Below are 19598 nucleotides of genomic sequence, written 5' to 3' on the forward strand. Positions count from 1 at the left end.
CGGCGCCTGGCGCCCCTGGTGCTGCTGTGCGCCTTCGCCAAGGGCCCGCAGGTAGGCGTGGGCGAGCGGGCGGGGCCCGGGCTCAGTCGCCGCCGCCGCCGCGGCCGGGGTCTCGGGGTCTCCGGGGAGGATGTCGCCAGCCGGACCCCGACCCCCGCGACCTTGCAGTCACCGTCCCTGGCGGCCCCCGCGGCTGCGGGGTGCGCACCGTCCTCCAGCGCTCGGGGCAGGCGCTGGTGCCCGGCCTGCCTCAGCCTCGCTCCGGGAAGGGGGCGCTGAGCGGAGCTCCGGCCGCAGAGACCGTGCTGGGCGCCGGCTCGCGGGGAGCCCGGGCCGAGGATGCGTCGCCAGGCCGGGAGGGGGCCGCTGAGGAGGCTCGCTCGCCGGGAAGGATGCTTTCCCGGCGGGCGGAGGGGCGACAGCGTGCCCTCCAGCTGGTGGGCGGGGTGCGGCCGTACCCGGCCCCAGCTCCTGCCCTTCAGCGCTTTCTGCAGTGGGGGCAGGATGCCTCCTGGCAAGGCTGGCTTCCTGGGCAGGGGTCACTGTGCTGCTCCACAGCGTAAGGGACATCCTGCAGAGCCGAGCTTGCCATCTGCCCCCACACAGCCGCTGGGGACCCCTTACAGTGGCACCCACCAGGGTTCAGGGATGCCCCGGGGTGGAGGGAGACCTAGAGTCTGGCCAGAGCCACCTGTGCCAGGGCCTAGCGGCCCATCGAGGAGCGCTGGGAAAGGAGTGGGCCCGTGGTCCAGCACTAGCCCAACCCCACCCTTGCCTGCTGGCCCCCAGCCAGAAGTCCTGACCTTGCCCTGCCCTGGCAGCATCCCACCCCCGCTGTCGCCGTTTTCCTGTTTTTCATTATGGTCAAATCTGACGGAAACGCATTAGTGTAGGGCCCTGATCTGGACCCAGGACCTTGAGTCCTGCTTCTCTCTGGCTGGGACTTGGAACCGCCAGCATAGCTCCTCCTGGGGTGGCTTCCCGGTGCCCTGCAGTCAGGGAGCTGGGTGGGGGTGCCCCACTGAGTGGGCTGGGCCTGGTCCCCGAGGAGACAGACAGTGGCCTCATTTCAGGGAGGAGCTGGTAACCAGGGCAGAGAAAGCTTGACCAGCAGGGAGGTCCCAGAGGGAAGCCTGGCCTGTCCCTTTTCAGGGTCCCAAGGACCTTGGACAGGTAACAGGAAATGGTTTACACTAGCAGAGCCCGTGTGGCTTGTCTGTCGCATGTCTAGTTGCCTGTGCTGGGGACAAGCAGCTACAGGCCACAGGCAGTGTCTTCTGGGGCTAGCTACCCTCCAGCCTGCTTCTACACTCCTTGGCCAGGCTCTGAGCCATTCCTTGTCCCTCTGTCCTGGTTCACAGTGTCCGAGCCTCTCCCACAGGCTGCAGTACAAGGGTATGGGGTCCCTGGCCATCACCCTCAGAGACCCTGCTGGGATTCAGGAGTTCTGGAACCCACCTGCCAACTGGGGAAACTGAAGCAGAGGGGCTGCAGATGACAGGCCCACCCCAGGGGTCTCACATAGTGACGGGCTCCTTCCTGCTGGCATGTCCTGAGGTGCTTCCTGGCTAAGGCTGGTAACACCCATGGTGTGGGTGGACGTCTAGGGTTCAGCACCTATCCACGGGTACATGAGTGTGTCACCCATGGCTGTGGCTGTGATGCACAAGGCTGCGGATGCCTTCCGGGGTGTGATGGGGAAGCCCTGGGGTCTCAGCTCATGGCAAGGAAAGAGGAGGCCACGGCTCCCCTCCTGGCAGCTCACCTGGCCTCCTGTCAGGGCAGTGCTGGGGAATGGGGCGAACACAAGTTTGGGAAAGGAAAGCTATCTCAGCCCCCCACATTGACCTGGTTTTAGCTGCCCCCCGCAAGGCAAGCCCTGGGAGGTTTGGGGGCTGCAAGAAGGTGCTGGCCAGCCCGGCAGTGGGCCTAGAAGTGGGCCTGGAAGCTGGGAAAGGGCCGCAGCATGCCAACGGGGACTCTGGTGCAGGGCAGGCACCCTCACAGGCTCCTCCCTTCAGGGCCGGTTCCCGGGCCTCAGGGTCAGGTACGTGGCGCTGGTCTGGTTGGGCGTCTTTGCGGGCAGCTGGCTGGTGTATGTGCGCTACTCGTCCTACTCGGAGCTCTGCCGTGGCCATGTCTGTCAGGTGGTCATCGTAAGTGCGGGGCCCCGCAAGGGCTGGTGGGAGACATGGTGCCTTGGGCTGGAGGCGGCCTAGGGTGCAGGGGAAGGCATGGATGAAGGGGCTCCAGAGGCTGGGGGCAAGCGTCTCCCCCAGCCTGGAGAGAGTCCCTGTTCCCTCTGGGTCCAGGGAAGCAGGCTGCAGGGTGGGTTCCCCACACCATTTCCTGGGACCTGCCAGCGATGCCACTGTCCTGGGAGGATGTGTAAGTCAGAACAAGCATGCAGGCCCTGGGAATGCCGGCTCATGGGTGTCGGGGTGCACGTGAGCAGGTCGTCACTCACAGGCGCATTCTGAGGTCACTCCCCGCTCCTCAGGGTGCCCTGTGACAAGGGCGCTGTTCCAGAGGTGAAGCTGTCTTGGGGCGCTGGAGACGTGGCCCGCCTCCCAGAGGAGGCCCTGCATCACCTGCCAGTGCCGGGGTCACGCAGTCCCTGTGTGATTGGCGTTTGGGCTGGGTACTGCATACTCTGGCCCATTCTGCAGAGAGGGAAACTGAGTCTGAAGTGAGGGGACCTGATGGGCAGTGGGCATCCGGAGAGGGCTGAACATGCTGCCACTCAGTGTCTGTGCCAGCTCCTCCCGGGCCTGGAGAAGGGGTTGGGGGGTGGGGACAGCGGGTGGTGTCCACCAGGACCCAGCCCCAGAAGCGCTGCCTCCCTGCAAGCTGCTGTGGCCACCAGCAGCGCCTCCTCTCAGGCACCCACAGCCCCTTGGACGGGCAGCTGTCACTAGTGCCCATCTGGGGTCAGAGCGGACCCCCTGTGGAGGTGGCGGAACCACCCCCACAGTATGCTTTGCCTTTGCCTGTTCTTTTTCCAATTGGGACGAGGAGCCATCATTCAAGCTGCCACAGGACAGACACTGCCCTTGGGGCTCACGTGGCCGGGCACAGTGCATCTGGTTGGCTCTGCTGCCTTCTGCCCTTCCCCCCTCCACCAGCTCCACTGCTGCTGGGCTCCATGGTAACCGAGATATGGGTCCAGGAACACACCTGCACCCCAGACACACCTCCAGGGCACATCAGGGTGGGCTGGGCTGATTTGACTACTGCTGGATGTAGTTCCCTGGCCCTCTGGCTAACGAGGTGGCCTGGGGGAGGCCTGGCAGGAGGGACAGGCAGGGAGTGGTCACTGCTCATTCCCACGTGCTGTTTTAGGGCTGACAGTGACCAGCAGCTCAGCTCTGGGGCGCAGCTGTGAGGTCTGGCTTGTCCTGTTCTTGATTTGGGGCATCAGGGCGAGGTCTCCTTGTAGGCTGGGGCAGGAGAAATGTCCAGGCCAGGGGAAAGGACACTGCTCAGGTGGAGCAGTTTCGAGGGCCCCCAACAGCCCAGGGGACCCAGGAGCCAGCCTGGGTGCTCCCAAGGACCTTGGACAGGTAACAGGAATTGGTTTACGCTAGTGGAGCCCATGTGGCTTGTCCGACGCTTGTCTGGTTGCCTGCCCTGGGGACTTGACCTGGGCTGCCCCAGTATTTCTGAGCCTCGTCTTTGTCCATTGCACAGAGAGGACTCAGTTCCCTAGAGCTGTGCCAGGGACCTGCTGTCACAGAGGCTAGGGTGGCAGGCGGGGTGGCCAGGGCAGGGTGCTAGGCCACGTGAGGCAGTGGGAACTGCCACAGCAAGGCAGAGAGCAGTGCTGTGGCCTCCACCAGGGCCTGCGCTCAACTGGCTGGTGTGGTAGGGGCTTTGGGCCCAGGCGCCCTCGGAGCCCACTCTAGTGGCCTCATTGCTCTGTGACACACCTCCTCCTGGGGGCCCCTTCTGGGCCTTGGACTGAGGACGTCCATGAAGCTGGGGTTGTGGCCACCCGTCCACACCCCTGCCACATCCCGGCCCCCGTGTCTCCAGTGTGACCAGTATCGCAAAGGCATCATCTCGGGCTCCATCTGCCGGGATCTGTGTGAGCTGCACACGGTGGAGTGGCGGACCTGCCTGTCCCCAGCCCCGAGCCAGCAGGTATGTAGACAAGGCTGGCTGAGCCTAGGCTGCTGGCGTGGCTGTGCCCGCTGCAGGAGGCAGGCATCCACACAGAGGGTCCCGTGGCCCCGGCCAGGTATACAGTGGACTGTGGCAGGACAAGGAGGTGACCATCAAGTGCAGCATCGAGGAGGCCCTGCATGCTAAGGCCCAGCCAGAGGCGGTGCCCCGGCCGGAGCTTGTGCTGTTCGACAAGCCCACGCGGGGCACGTCCATCAAGGAGTTCCGAGAGATGACCCTGAGCTTCCTCAAGGTAGCTTGCTGCCCAGGCCTGGGGGGCCAGAGGGGGCCCTGAAGGCAAAGGCAGCAGGAAAGGGAACTTTCCAGGGCCGTGGGGTGGGTGAGTGGGCACAGCCTGGGTGCCTTGGGGGTGGCCTTGCCACCTGGGCCTCCAGCCAGCACCAGGGCGTGTGGCCCTCATGCACTCCCAGGACGAGCTGGCATGCGGGAGCTGTGCCAGGTGGGCTGGGACCTGAACAGCAGAGGTCCTGGCCTGCTGCTGCACGGTTCTGCTGGCCCTGGAGAGCCAGAGGGGTGGGCAGGTCCTGTGCTCTGCGGGTGGAGTGGAGCTCCTGGCCTCCCCAGGACTTGGCCTTCCTCCCCTCTGGTCCCTACACCAGACAAACCTGGGAGACCTGCCCTCCCTGCCGGCGCTGGTCGGCCAGGTCCTGCTCATGGCCGACTTCAACAAGGACAGCCGAGTGTCCCTGGCAGAGGCCAAGTCCGTGTGGGCCCTGCTGCAGCGCAACGAGTTCCTGCTGCTGCTGTCCCTGCAGGAGAAGGAGCATGCCTCGCGGCTGCTGGGCTGCTGCGGGGACCTCTACCTCACCGAGGGCATTCCCCATGGCTCCTGGCCCGGAGCCACGCTGCCCCCGCTGCTGCGCCCGCTGCTGCCACCTGCGCTGCACAGTGCTCTGCAGCAGTGGTTTGGGCCTGCGTGGCCCTGGCGGGCCAAGATTGCCATTGGCCTGCTGGAGTTCGTGGAGGAGCTCTTCCACGGATCCTACGGGACCTTCTACATGTGCGAGACCACGTTGGCCAACGTGGGCCACACGGCCACCTATGATTTCAAGATGGCAGACCTGCAGCAGGTGGCACCTGAGGCCACGGTGCGCCGCTTCCTGCAGGGCCGCCGCTGCGAGCACAGTGCCGACTGCACCTACGGGCGTGACTGCAGGGCGCCCTGCGACCGGCTTATGCGGCAGTGCAAGGGTGACCTCATCCAGCCCAACCTGGCCAAGGTGTGTGAGCTGCTGCAGGACTACCTGCTGCCCGGCGCGCCCGCTGACCTGCGCGAGGAGCTGGGCAAGCAGCTGCGCACCTGCACCACGCTGAGCGGGCTGGCTAGCCAGGTGGAGGCCCACCACTCGCTGGTGCTCAGCCACCTCAAGACGCTGCTCTGGAAGGAGATCTCCAACACCAAGTACTCCTGAGGAGCCAGTGCCAGCCACTGGCAGGACGGGCCCTCTGAAGAGCAATGTAAATAAATGGCTTTTGTGTGATGCCTGGGGACTGTGCTGCCACCCACTGCACAGCCCCCCCTTGTCATCTTGACACCAAGGGTTAAACGCTGTGGTGTCCGAGCTGAAACCTGCAAACTGTGCCTGGGAGCAATCAGTTGGCCGGCCAGGGCCCTCACCCTGACACACACCTCCCTAGCTTTTAATTTTTGAGACAGGCCCTTACCAAGTCACTCAACTTCTAGGCTGGGCTCAATCTTTCCATCCTACCTCAGCTTCCCAGTGGTGAGATTGCAGGTGTGCCAGGCTCGTTTCCTTGTGCTGGGTGGGTGCTCTACTATGAGTTACGCCTGGGTTCCTCTCGGCTTTGAAGAGGCTGTCAGCAGGTTTTGTTTAAAATGTCTGCCAGGGCCAGGGATATAGCACAGCGCCTAAGTGCCTACTTGGCAAGCGTAAGCACCAAGTTCTATCTGTGGTACCACAAGTCTGGCACAGAGAGGATTTGCTGGGGGTGGGGGTACAAACCTGTGATCCCAGCACTTGGGAGGGTGAGGCAGGAAGGTCACCATAGGCTCAAAGCCAGTCTGACCTAAGACGTGGTGTCGAACTGCAAGAAGGGTGCTAGTGCTAAGTACCACTTTATTCCAACAGTGCCACACACCTATAATCCAGCACCTGGGAGGCTGAGGGAGGGCTGCCTGGGTTAGTGTGAGCTGAGGGCCAGTTTACAGAGCCACCACTTTCGGACTGTTGCCTGCATACTGGTTTTTGTGGAATAGCCACATGAGTGGGAATTCCCACTGGCCAGGGGTCCGCCTCTCCTCCATGACAGGAAGGTCCCCCTGCCTCAGGCCTTGCTCCCCATGCAGGTCTCTTGTTGGGCTTTCCACTGTAGTGGTGACGCTCCCAAGTAAGCACACCAACACACCTTTTATTTAGTTCACTTTGCTTTTTTTGTGTGTAAAACCCCCAGCCATTCCAGTTTAAATTCTTAGGTTCCAACCACAACTTGCCCCTTGTCAGTGCTGAGGAAAACTTGGCCTTCTACTCAAAGGTTGGGTTTTCCTGTGTAGAGCTCTATGGAGCTCTCGCTGTACCCCGGGAGGAGGAGGAAGAGACAAAAAGCTGGGTCGGGTGGAGCTCCTGTTTCTTGGGAGGAACTACCCCAAGCAGTTGGTGCCCTCGAGGTTACTAAGCTCAGCCTCTCCACTCAGCAGTCAGTGAAGCCGCAACAGCAGGCTCGAGGAGCGCCCACGTTCTCGGGCTGGCTTAGTCCTGCGTTGAGTGTACTTTGCGCGTCCAGCTGCTCCCCGAGCCCTGCTGTATTTTCCTGTCAGTCAGCAAAGACACAGCCAAGAGAATGGAGACTTCAGTCCTGTCCCCGCGTCCCCAGCCTGCCCTGCAGGGAGCTGCACAGCAGAGCACTGGCCAAGGCCCAGCCAGATGCGCAGTGTCCTCGGGGTCCTCTACCCAGTGACACGCTGCAGGGGCCACTTGCATGGGGGTCCATGGTCCAGGAGCTGCACCTGTGCCTGCCTGCAAGGCCAAAGGGCTGGCGCCAGACCCCATCCTTCACAGATCTGGAAGAGGCAGAGGGGAGGGGTCAGACGGGGGTGGGTGGGGAGGTGGTCACTGCTGTGCTCACCTGGGCTCTCCACAGGAAGCCAGGGAGCCAGTCCAAGCACCTCAACTGCAGAGCTAGACCCAGCAAGGCGCGGCACCATTGACTTCTGGCCCTCCCAGGTCAGGGAGCAGCAGCCCTGGCCTCCACCTCCAAGAGGGACAGTGAATCACGGGAGCCAAGGCTGGACTGCAGCTTTGGAGAACCCACGAGCGCCCCAATCTTGGCCTCACCCATAGGACAAAGCCAGTGGGTACCTCTGCTGTCCTCCCCAGGCCCAGATAGACCAGAGGCGGCTCCCTGCCTGGAGTGAGGACACTGGGCAGAACACAGGTGGTGTCCACTGGCGCGGTGGTTGTCCCCCCAGGATGCCCACTTTCATGAAGAAGTCTAGGCACGAGGGCCTGGCTGCCCCATTGGCTGTCCGGAAAGTGGCCACAGCAGTTGCCCTGAGCCCACAGCCCCCGCTGCTGTTCTGCAGTGTCAGGCTATAAACCATTCTTAGTGCTCACTGGTCTCTGAACACTGAGCGTAGAAATAGCCAGTTGCTCTTTGCCCCGAAGTCACAGGAACAGAGGAGTGGCTGTGCCCATGGTGCTGGAGGCCAGGACCCCATCTGCAGGGCAGTCAGCACCCCTGCAGCCAGCACCCCACCCAGGTCTGGCTTGGGTCTCTCCTAACCTTGACTCGGGTGCAGCTCATGGCTGGTTCTGCCAGCTGGGCACCACAGCAAGCAGGCTCGGGTCACCGTCCTTCCTGCATTGAACACCAAAAAATAAAGTGTAACAGTGGCTGAAACGGGACAGAGTCAAACCTCACGCGCGGTCTTCCTATACAAGCGCACTGGATCGAGCTTCACCTCCTCCCTTACAGGAGGGCCAGCAGCTGAGCCAGCGCTCTCGCACTCCAGCATGCAAACCCGGGGGAGCGCCCGCACAAGGGGGCTGCACAGGAGGACAAGGTGCAGACCGCTGTCTCGATGGAACTCGTGTCGCAAGCTGCACCGAATGCGGGTAAGGAACCCTCCCTGCTGCCAGAGGACAGCACAAATGACGCACCACACTCAATCGTTCTGTACCCTCACGTCTACCTTCTCCCAGGGCTACCAGTGATAGGTGGTCCTCAGTGAGGGAGAAGGGGACACAGCAAGATCTCTGGGATTTCCTTTCTCAAGGCACAAGGAGTGGCCCCGGGCCCTAACACTGACATATACTATACCCCCAGTGCTATTTTAAAATCGGAGACAAGATCTAAGTATCCCAGGCTGGGCTTGGACTCGTGATCCTTCTGCCTCGGCCAGCAGCATTGGGAATAAGAATCTGCGTTTTAAAAAAGCTGCTTCCTCACATCCTGGCACCTTGGAAGCTGGTACAACTGTCAGCACAAACCAGGCATGCTGGTGCAGGCCTGTACCCCCAGCCCTTGGGAGGCTGAGGCAGTACTGCCATGAGCTTAAGGGCAGTCTGGACTACACAGTGAGACCCTGTCTCACAACAAACCAAAGGGCCACTTGCCTCCTTTGGTTTTCAAGGAGGCAGCCTACAAAGCACCTCCATGCAGGCAGTGGACCACCTCCATTTCCTGCTTTGAAAGCACCAAGAACCTCAGGTGGCTGAGGGTATCAGGAGGGTGGCCTCCCCCGCCAGGCCCCCGGTAGCTGGTAAGCACACACCACCCCAAACGGGCACGCCAGTGTCAGGCTACTAATCATTCAGGCGTTCACGGGTCGGAACGCTGAGCGTAGACATAGCCTCATTCTCTCTGCCGCCCAGTGACGCAGGCGTAACACAGCAGCCAGGCCTGCAACGCCTCGAGGGGCAGTGTCTGCAGGCTGAGGACCCGGGGTGCAGGCCGCCACGGGAGCGTCGGTGTGTAGGGACCTGCTCCAGCACCAACCTGCCAACTCGGGCGCACTCCAGCACCTCCTTACAGGAGTCGTCTCCAGCAGGCAAACTCCCTAGGGCAGGAAAGAACATGCTTCGCACAGACCTCAGAGGACAGCACCACACGGCGCTGCCTAGAACCACGGCCCCAGGGACGAGTGAAACACCCCAGCCCAAATAGGCCTTTGGCCTAAAGTTGGTTCCGTGCGGAGAAATGCAGGCCACATCACCTGCATTCCTGAAATAGCGAGCCCCGCAGGCTGGTCTTCCGGCAGCCCACCCTTTCCGCCTGAGGCTGGGGTGACGCCTGACCCGTACCCGCATCCAAGACCACCCTCCCTCCCGGCGCGCACCCTCCCGCGCGGCCCACGGCCCGGGCTACCCAGAGGCCCAACTCCACCCGCTTTTTCGTTCTCTTCACGCAGGCCACGCTGCGGAGGGAAGGCCGGTCTGAACTCGTGGCGATCCGCCCGTCTCAGCCTTGCGGGTGCTGGCACTGCAGGCGTGCGCCGCCACCCGTCTTCCTGCCTCCCCTGCACCTAACGCATCTGGGGGTTCAATCCCCGGCCCCCAGCCCCGGAGCGCCGAGCTGGCCGCCGTGGGGGCGCAGCGGCGCACGCCTGTAATCCCAACGCTGGGGAGGCTGAAAACAGGAGGATCGCTACGAGTCCGAGCTGCGCAGACTCTGTACCAAGTATATTAAAAAAAAAAAACCCTATTGCACAAATAAAAATGGCAGCTGCCTTCCAAGGAAAAGGTCAGTTCACCCCTCCCGTCCACGTCCCGGGCCCACCTCCTCGGACACGCGCGGCCTCGCCTCGCCCCGGGACACGCTGGCCGCCGAGCCCCCACGCGACGCCCGCCCTCCATGGCTGCCGAGAGGCCGCGCGAGCCCGCGCCGCGTGCTTTATACCAGCGCGGACGGCGGCCCGCGAGGGACACACCCCGCCGCCGCAGCGCCCTCCAGCGGCCGGCGCGCGGCTCCCGGTGCACCGCTGAGACGCCTCGGCTCGCAGCCCGGCTGTCTCAGGGGCGCCGCGGAACGCACCCAGGGTCCCGCGTCCCGCAGTGCACCCCTCCCCGACATTCACGCCTCCCTGCCCTGCTCCAGGCGCGCAGGGCCTTGGCCCAGGCCGCCACCCCGAGCCACCTGCGGGCAACCGGCGTTTCCCGTACCCGGGACCGCCGTGCTTGCCTTCTCTTTTACGCAGGTTCTGCAGGTTTCTTAGCCACCTGGGCACCTTCCTGCCTCGCCCTGGCAGAGCGGGAGCCACACAGTGCACCCACTCCTGCGTGGCCTGTGGCACGCCTGTTTGCCCAGTTAGCACGGAGGGCCGCCTGTGCAGTTGGGGGTGACCCGCAGGCGACCCTCGTGGGCAGAGCTTTTTGTCTATTCCAAATCCTTTAGTCCTGGGCCAGGGAGACAGCTCCGTGGCATAAGCATCTGCCTGGCAAGCTCAAGGTCTTGGTACCGCCAAACAAAAACAAAAACAAATCCTTTAGTTCTTGGGAGGTGGCCAGGCTGGAGGCGGGGTAGCCCATGTCCGCTGCGGGCCAGAACTGTTCCTGCATCGAGCCAGAACAGGACTGATCCAGAAGAAACTATGGCACCGACTCCAGGTGCAGACTTGGCACTGTCACCAGCTGCTCTGCTGGCTCCAGAGTCAGAGATGGCTCCAGCGCTAGAGCCGCGCCAACCAGGTCTCCTGTGCCAGCGCCACCCCTGCCACCAAGCCCAGCTGTCACACACCCCACCAGGAGGCCTAGCGCTGGCTGGAGCACAGACTCCGCATCTAGTATCGGATTCGCTGCTGCGAGGAGAGCTGGCGCTACAATGGGTCCAGAGCCACTAAAGGGACTGGGGAGATGGCTCAGTAGAGTAAGTGCTTGCCTGGCAAGCGCAGGGTCCTGAGTTCAATCCCCGGTTCCAGAAAAAGAAAAAAATAATTAAGATATACTTGGAACACAAAAAGGATAGCCAGAGCCACCAAGAGCTGCAGAACTGGCCCAGCAGCAGCTCCTGGCCTGGAGGCAGCCCTGGTGACCCCTCCCGAGCCCGAGCTGCCAGCTGGTGCTGCCGCACAGCGAGATCGGCCCCAGTGTCAGCCCCACCCAGGAGTGAGGAAACGGCCACTTGTGCTTTCCCAAGAGCTCCAAGAGTCATTGCTATGCCCACTTCAAGTACTTGGACAGGTTCGCCTGTGTGACCGACTGGTGCTGGCTTTTCTTTGTTGAGAGCTCTATTATTCCAGATTTGAAACAATCTCTTTCCTTGTGTAAACTGCATTATTCGGGTTGCCCAGAGACATGGGCCCAAAAAACTATACATAGAGAGAAAGACAGGTTTAGTGGGTCTATGACAGGCAGATGCACAGATGGGCCACCGGCACTTGGTAGGTGGTAGGTGGATGGGTTTACATAGAAATGAAGGATTGAGAGATTTAGTTTCAAGAACTGACTCTTACTGTCAGGAGCCTGGGAAGTCCAAACACCTGCAAGGTCAGCCAGCAGGCTGAAGGCCCAGGGCCGACTAACGGCAGAATTCCCTCAGCCTCGGGGTCTTGGTCAGGTTTTGCTCCCAGACTGTCCTTCCTTGGCTGGACACCAGTGGGCTACTTTGGGGGTGGTGACAGACGGCGTTGTCCTGGGCGTGGGCTCAGCAGGGCTCTCCCACCCTCACGCACGTGAGCACAGTCCTCAGGGACTCCGTGCTGTCAGGGACATCACTTGCAATCTGCCCCACTTGGAGGAAGGTGTAGCAGCCCTTGAACCCTTTCAAAACTGTCATGCTGGCCAGTGTGAGGACACACGCCTGTGAGCCCCGCTCTTCCTTGCCTCTGGCTGAACACAGATCCCCAGAGCCGCCGCCTGTGGGGGGCCCAGCAGCGATGCCCTGTGCCCTTGGCGGAGCATAGACCCAAGGGCTCCCACTTGGAAGGTCCTAGGACCTGGCCAAGGTCCACCCTCCTGCCCACGCCGTCCCCTCTAAACCTCCACTCCAGCAGGGTTTTTAGGAATCCAGGGCCCCTCCTGAGGGCTGCTGAATGAGGACAGGGCCAGGCCAAGGCAGGCCGGATGTGGTCTGTACACCCCAGGTGCTGGTCACAGGGGAAAGCCTGCCTCTTCTCAGCCCATGTGCCTGCTGTGGACCACACCAGGCTGGAATGTGTGGCTTTGCCCTATTTCCTGGGCCTCCCCCCATCTCTTCCCAGAGGCATGTCAGGCTGCCAGGGGACCCTCCCAGAGCCTCCCCAACAGAGCACAGGGCCAACAGCACCCTGTCCTGACCCCTGGCCTCCTGTGTCCTGGAGAGGGCTCTTTCTGCACCCCTATCACAGCCTGCTACCTCCTCCCACGCCACCTGGGACATATATGCCTCAGGGACAACAGAACCCATGAGCCTGAGAGAGACAGCCACTGGCCCCACCCAAGGGTGCTTGTGGCTGGGGGTGGGGTGGTCATGGGTAGACAGTATCCCTGGGCATCCAGGGCTCCCAGGATAGGGTGGCCTAGAGCAGAATTGCTTCAGACTCTGAGCCCTCCTTTGCCACTGGCCCTATAGGGCCCTGGGCTGAACCCCTTTTGGAAGAGGCCAATGCCTGGGGACACACCTGCAACTCAGGATAACAGCTCAACCCAGGGAAAGGGTGCAGGGCATTAGCATACAGCACGTGTGGTAGGGAAGGAGCACCAGGGTCCATGTGGGGATCCAACCTTGGCCCACATCCTGAGGAGGTGATGGAGAGGACCCAGCTCTGTGTACCCAGGGCTTTTGTGCTCTGTCCCAGGACAAGAGGTGACAACACAGCTCTCCACGTGGTGGTACAGGGTGTGGGGACTGCGTTAAGTGTGGGGTCTCAAGTCCTCACTTCTGGGACTTTCCTGCAGTTGCTGGGGTGGGGGACACATGCTGACCTCGGGGCAAAAGGCCTCGAGGTCTCTCCTTGATCTCTGCTTTGTCCCCGTCCCTGTTCCTGAGGCTCCTCAAAGAGGAGAGAGCTGCTAGAGTCAAGAGGGGAAACAGGCGTCTTCTGAGCTGCAGTTCCTTCTGGTCAGTGGCCAGAGAGGTGGCAGAAAGAAGCATGCTGGTCCCCTGGCCACCTAGGCTACCCCGGGACAAGTAAAGGGTGCCATGTCCCCATGGGACCACCCCTGCCAATCCCTGGAACTGGCCTCACACTCCTGTGGGGTGCTGCCTGGCTGCGTGCATCTGGCAGACATCGTGCAAAGGGTCATGACTCTGGAGCCTGTCACCTGGACACAGGGGCTGCAGGGATAGAACCTGGGGCTAGGGTGACACCTCCTCCTCTAGTCCCTGGCTTTGGTCAAGGCTGGCCAGGAGCCAGAGTCTAAGAGATGGAGACACAGACAACCCGGACTTTCCACCCGCAAGTGTACAGAACCTGAGTGTCAACACAGCCACAGGGGAGTGGCTCCCTCCTGCGGCTGTCCATGGGTCAAGGGTCCCCTGGCCTTTCACGCTTTCTGGGTTTGCGCTGAGGCCTTGGGGGCGGGGTTATGAGGGGCGTGGTCAGATGATGGGACTTTGGGGGCGGGGTTGCTGGGGGAGCGGTCCAGAGGTCCTGGAGTTTGGGGCGGGGCTATGAGAGAGGCGTGGCCAGATGACCCACACCCTGCAGTCTTTTTTTTTTTTTAATTTTATTTATTTATTTATTTATTTATTTTGTGTGTGTGTGTGTGTGTGTGTGTGTGGCCAGCTCAGCCCACCAGGGGGCGGGCTGGCTGGCATGTGGTGCTGGGGGATTGAACCATGGTCCCTGTGCTTTGCCAAGCTTGTTCCAAGTAGGTGCTTTAGACCACTGAGCCATCTCGCCAGCCCCATCCTGCAGTCTTGTAGGGTGTGATTGGAAAGCCACAGAAGTGCTGCAGGTGACCTGGCTTGGAGGGGACTCCAACGGGCCTCTGCCACTGTGGATTCCAGATGATGAGATTCCTAGTCTGTCCTTCCATAACCCTGCAGGGTGACGCCCCCCTACCAGAGCCCTAAAGGGCAGCTGCCCTTATCTCCTGCCTGCCTCAGCCTCCACCTGGTCCTCACCTGCGGGCTGGAGCCCTGCCCTGTCACCCTCACAACCGTCTCACCATCCATCAATGCCTCCACCTAGAACTGGGCATCACCTGCAGGTGGGCGGCACCTGCAGAAAGCACCCACAGGACTCACGCAGGGCTACCAGCCGCCATCCCAGCACTGGGCCTCATGCACCGGGCCAACACACCCACAAGCGACCCGACAAGGCCGGGCCCTCAGCTCCCTGCTTGCTCAGATGTCCCCTAGGGGGCCCAAGCACCCCACAGACAGACTCAGGGAACTGCTGAAGCTGTTTATTCAAAAGTGGGGAAAGGAGGGCCCGGGGGAAGGGGGTGAGGCTCGCTGGAAGGAGGGTCTCCATCCACATCCCCAGGACAGAGGTTCTGGTGGTGCCACCCTAGGGCTGCATTAGACTGGTGCTTTCTGGCCTGGAAAGGAGCTGAGGTCAGTGAGGCCAGGAGGAGGGGAGGGGAGGGGATGCAGGGCTGAAGGTGGGCAGTGAGGGGCTCCCTGTCTGAGGGGGTCAGAGTGGAGCAAGGGCTCCTTCCCCAAGCTGTCCACAGAGCTCCTCACCCACAGGGTAAGGGCACAGGTGACTTCCACCAGCAGAATGGCAGGGGACAGATGGGACTGTCTGGAGCCTGCCCTGCTGTACCTGGTTCCACAGGACCTGGGACCTCCATGGGCCAGCACCTCCCACCAGCCCAGAGAGGACCAGGTGTCTTGGGAGGTCTCTGAGCCTCCACTCTGGACATCAGAAGAGCTCGAGGCTCCAGGCCCCTGAAGTCCCAAAGCCATGGTACAGCACGGCGTTACAGCAGCTCACAGGGTAAACAGAGGCAGCAGGACCACTGAGGACCAAGGGGTCTGGGAGGGATTTTCTACCTGCCCACAAGGCGGGAATAAGGGACCCTGGGGACAAGGGCCAGGGACACCGACTCCACCATCAGCCCACCCACAGGAGTGTGCGGGATGGCGGGTCCTCTCTGTCTTGGAGTGACATCCCAAGAGGAAACCTGAGGCCAGTGCAGTAGCCCAGGATGACCCAGTCACAGATCCCACCTCTTCCGGGCCAGGAGGGGTCTCCTCCCAGCAGGAGCAGGGCTGGGTGAGCTGGGCCACAAGGGACGGCCCATCAACCCCAGGGCGTCGCGTGAGACTCACCCTAGGAGCTTTCTGGAGAGCAGGCTCCTGCTGAGGAAAGAAAGCCAGGATGCAGGAGACCCCGGAGTCCCACAGGACCAGGGACCTCACGGGCCAGCACCTCCCACCAGCCCAGAGAGGACCAGGCCAGAGCCAGCTGCAGCCTGCTCCCCCAGGGCATCCTCAGTGACACCCCTAGGGTGGGGGCAGGGGCCCACGGGAGTGACCCTCTCACCCCTCTGCCTGGGGATGACGATGCTGTCCGCGTCGAGGCCTCTGGCTTCTGCCACCTTCGCAAGATCTTCCAGGGCTTCCTGCTGGACTTCGGGGTCTCTGCCTGCGGGTGAGGCCAAGGCGGGCGGGACAGGAGTGTTAGGGGCAGAGCTGGGCGGAGCTGGCACCTGCACTCTGGGCTGGAGGCCAGGCAGCCTCGACTGGGGAGGGACCTGGACGACCCTCTGGGGCTGGGCTGGAGGCCTGGGGTGGGAGGAGAGCCTGGGGACAGGAGCACCAGGCACTGGGAGGGTCCCGCCAGGCACCCTCGGCGGCCCAGCTGTGAGCGAGGGAGCGGGAGACTCAGGCGTGCCCTCCTCAGCAGTGTGCGCTCCCCCAGGGAAGCAGGGGGCGCAGGACCGGTGTCGCCCCAAGAGCGCGCTCAGCACCCACACACCTGGCTAGGGGCGAGCTCAGGGGATGCCGAGGCCTTGTCTTTAGGGAGGAATGGTGTGGGGTGTCTGCGTGGGGGTGAGCTTTCAGCACAGCTCCTGTCCCCAAACCTGACCCCCCCCCTGTCCTGGAGGACACTGCAGCCTCCCCCTGCGGGTCCCCCCACTGGTCCCTGGCTTGTCCGCTGACCTTGGTGACACCTGTGCCCTTGCACCTAGAACAGCTCCTCCTTCCTGCCTTCCCGGAGCAGAGACCTAGACAAGGTGATCCCAGACCCTTATAGACCCCACGCTAGCACACCGCGCAGGTCCTGGGTGCCAGTGGCTTCTCCTAGGGGCTGGGGAGCGGGGGAGGGAGGAGGGAGGCTGCAGCTGGAGGCTGCCAGGTGCCAGGTGCCGGGAGGCGTGACTCACCCATGAGTTCGGCCATTCGGGTCTGGTGCCTGGACCACTTGGCCTCGCTGTAGAGGATGTAGTGGTCCTCCACGGAGGAGGGGATGATGTACACCACGTGCTTGCCCCCATCTGCACAGGACAGCGACAGGCCCTGAGCAGACCGCCCGATCCTTCAGGAAGCATCCGAGAAGGCCTGGAGTGCAGCTCAGCAAACCCCCGGACTGCGCACCCACCCGGCTGCCCGAGGGTCCCTGACCCCCAGGCCATGGAGCCCACAACGCCACCCCAGGAGACGGTCACGGCCCCAACCAGCAAGTACCAAACGGAGGCCTGCCGAGGTGAGGGCTGGGTAGTGCAGTCCCTTCCCACGAAGGCCGGCCGTGCTCCTGACCTCTGCCAGGGGCTCAGCCACAGCCAGTGGGGAGAAGTGGCCGGGTCAGTATGGGATTTGTGGTCAGCTGTTTGGACTTTAAGGCCAACTGGCTGGTGAGAGGACAGGGAGGGCGTATGATAGGGTCAGAGGAGGGAAGGGATCTCAGGCCCACGGCCACCGGGAGGCGCCAGCTGCCCCACTGCCCCGTGTGTGAGGGCCACAGCCCCGGGACTCACAGGCCGTGAACTTGTCTGGCTGGTCGGTCTTCTCCAGGATGGTGCTTACGTTATGACACTGACCTCTGACCCTGAAAAACAGAAGTTGGGTGGGCCACAGGGGCGCCAGGCACCACCCCTGCTCCCGGCAGCCACCCTTGTGCCTTGCAGGTAGCCTGGTCCAGGCCAAGCCCCAGGAGGAGCGGCCCTGCTGCCTCTCCAGTCCAGGCTGCCCTGGGTCCTCCATGTCCCCCAGGGCAGCCCCAGGGCCCCACAGCGTCCACACATCCTGCTCCCTGCAGAGGGAACCTGAGCTCTGTGTGTATAGATGTCATCTCTGCTGTTGCTCAGTGCCCTAAGCTCTCCCTGCCTGGGTCCTATCAGCTGGCCTCTGTCTCTGGAGACCCTCAGGGACTGGCCCACGTCCACTGCCACCTGCACCACCGAGGGGCAGCTTCAGCTTGGGGGCTGGGGGCCAAAAGGAAAAGCAAACTCTAGGGTCACCGCCAAGGTCACTGGCTGCCTAAGGCCCGGTTCTCAGGATGGGAGCACAGACAGACGTGTCAGCCAGGTGGGAGCCACGTGGGAGCACGCAGGTGGAATTCACATGGGTGGGAGGCCCACGGGGATGTCACAGCAGCCCTGCACTGCCTGGCCATGCGAGGCCCTTCCTGCCGGTCAGCACAGCAGGGCTTTCCTAGGAGGGTTTGTCTGGGGTCTGCAGGACGCCCCAGCCCCACCCGTCTGTCTGGAGAACCCGTGTGGCAGACAGCAGTTCCACGCAGGGGCCAGGAGGCCCATGAGGTTGGCTTGGGGTTCCCTCCTCTCCCCGGGGGCTCCCCCCAGCGGGACAGTGACCCCCAAGGCCACAGGGGCTGAGAAGGCCCTCAGCCCGTCTCCTCCCCAACTCCGCTGTCCTGTGCAGGGAAGGCAAAGCCAGAGACCAGCGGCCCTGGGACTCCACACACTCACAGCACAGAGAACTCGACCTCCAGGTTGCCCCCCTCCAGGGTCCTGATGGCCACGGGGGTCACAGACACAGACTCCTCTGTCTTGGGAAGCCCCTTGTCAGCCACCACAGCCTTCAGATACCAGATGCTCGAGGCCTGGAGAAGGTCACTTTGTCAGCCTCAGCAACCCTGCCAGGGCCGCTGCTCGCCAAGCCCGCAGCCCCCGACCTCGCCAGACCCTGGGGTGCCTGCTCCCCGGCCCTCACTCTGAGGGATGTGAGGTGTGGGTTCACCTCCCAACTGCCCTCTGCACCCCAGGCCTGCTAGACCAGCCACCTCCAGCTGTGTCTGAAGTTTCCCTCGGGCAGAGTTCAAGCCTGACCCTAACATGAGGGTCTGCATGGGTGGGAGGGAGGGATGGGGCCTCCCTCGGGCAGTCCCTTCCCCCGCCTGCCCCCGCAGGCCCTGCCCGTGGGGCCTCACATCCTGGTTCTCCTGGGCCTGCAGGGTGGCGATGAGGCCGAGGCCGAAGGTCAGGATCCAGGTCTTCATCTTGGGTCTGTGCCTTCCGCGTCCAACAGCTCGCTCAATGCGGGGAGAAGCTCTGCTGGGTCCTCACTCGCCGCCCTTTATACAGCTCGGCGTGGGGTCCCAGAGAACTTGGCAAGGAGAACTGCAGGTCCCTTCCTGGGTGGACACCGGGCCAGCTCTGCAGCAGAGCAAGAAAGTGTCACGCTCCCTGGAGCTGCTGAATAGCAGTCAGTTCCACCCCTGCATAGTGACAGAGAGCTGCAGAGCACCCTGGACAGAGCCAAAACGCTAAGTCAAATGGCCACAAAGGAGGGACGAAGCCCTGCAGAGGAGAGGTGCGGACGGTGGCAGATTTCTAAGGGCACCAATTCCAGCAGACTGTGGATTAGGGTCTCTAACAGACAGAGGGAGAATCGCATCCACCCTGGAACACCATGCCCAGCTTAACTCTTGTGAAGTTTTTTTCTTTTTTTTGGTACTAGGGATCGAACTCAGGACTTTGCCCTTGCCAAGCAGGCACTTAATCTGCTGAGCTGTATCCTCAGCATCTTGTAAAATGTTGAGAAAAAATAAAGACATCTCAGAGGTTGGCAAAGCCGGGGAAAGCCCAGCACTTGTCTTCACGGAGTGTGGACTTCAGGGGCCCTGTGGTGGCCCTGGGAAGCTCACTAGCACAGTGACCTGGAGAGAGCGGGAGCGCAAGTGGAGAGGGCAGGTGGACAGAGAAACGTAGATGCTTTCGATTACGTGATGCAGGGTCTCGCTGTGCAGTTCAGCCTCAGAGTGCTTGCTGTCTCAGCCGCCCCAGCGCTGGCATCACAGGCATGCCCCTCTACGGCCGGTTTTGGGGCCGGCACTGTATGTGGTACCAGGCATCGAGCTCAGGTCCTCTGTTTGCCAAGCAGGCACTTAGGCTACAGAGCTCTATCTCCCCAGCACCAAGAAATCTTTTTTTATTAATTATTTATCTATTTATTTTTTTGTCTTGGGGTTCAAACTCAGGACCTTGCACTTTCCAGGCAAGTGCTTATGCTGCTGAGCCATCTCCAGAGTCAAAAAATCTTAAAAACAGACACAGACACCTGCTGGGCCAAGCCTCGCTTCAGGCGAAAGCAGCACGGGGGAGAAGCGAGCCAACACAGAAGCA

General features: G+C 62.1%; 2 protein-coding genes and 2 non-coding genes across 4 annotated transcripts; 1 reads left to right on the top strand and 3 right to left on the bottom strand.

Moving 5' to 3' along the window:
• Positions 1-5659, top strand: Fam69b (family with sequence similarity 69 member B; the record flags this gene model as incomplete). The annotated part of the gene is made up of 5 exons (XM_004640382.2): positions 1-51; positions 2022-2156; positions 4036-4143; positions 4241-4417; positions 4785-5659. Coding segments are annotated over 5 exons (1284 nt in total), but the record flags the coding sequence as incomplete, so codon positions are not given.
• Positions 5660-7723: 2064 nt separating this feature from the next.
• Positions 7724-7859, bottom strand: LOC111812430. Its single transcript, XR_002817944.1, has one exon. It is a non-coding gene; the product is annotated as a small nucleolar RNA SNORA43 (small nucleolar RNA).
• Positions 7860-8936: 1077 nt separating this feature from the next.
• On the bottom strand, positions 8937-9067 carry LOC111812432. The gene has a single exon (XR_002817946.1). It is a non-coding gene; the product is annotated as a small nucleolar RNA SNORA17 (small nucleolar RNA).
• A 6361-nt stretch (positions 9068-15428) lies between these two features.
• On the bottom strand, positions 15429-18861 carry LOC111812403 (von Ebner gland protein 1-like). Its single transcript, XM_023700244.1, has 5 exons — positions 18404-18861; positions 17943-18076; positions 16992-17062; positions 16401-16511; positions 15429-15658 (listed from the first exon to the last, which is right to left on the bottom strand). Exons 1-5 carry the CDS (start codon positions 18470-18472, stop codon positions 15429-15431), a joined length of 615 nt encoding a protein of 204 aa, XP_023556012.1. The 5' UTR covers positions 18473-18861.
• Positions 18862-19598: the final 737 nt, after the last annotated feature.

The sequence above is a fragment of the Octodon degus genome, unplaced genomic scaffold (assembly GCF_000260255.1).
Source record: "Octodon degus isolate 3935 unplaced genomic scaffold, OctDeg1.0 scaffold00123, whole genome shotgun sequence".
Classification (NCBI taxonomy): Eukaryota; Metazoa; Chordata; class Mammalia; order Rodentia; family Octodontidae; genus Octodon; species Octodon degus.

Coding starts and splice junctions, on each gene's coding strand:
- LOC111812403 (XM_023700244.1), bottom strand. CDS start 18,472: ATGAAGACCTGGATCCTGACCTTCGGCCTCGGCCTCATCGCCACCCTG. Junction 17,063..17,942: donor GAGGTCGAGTTCTCTGTGCT/GTGAGTGTGTGG, acceptor TCTGTTTTTCAG/GGTCAGAGGTCAGTGTCATA. Junction 16,512..16,991: donor GCCAGACAAGTTCACGGCCT/GTGAGTCCCGGG, acceptor TGTCCTGTGCAG/ATGGGGGCAAGCACGTGGTG.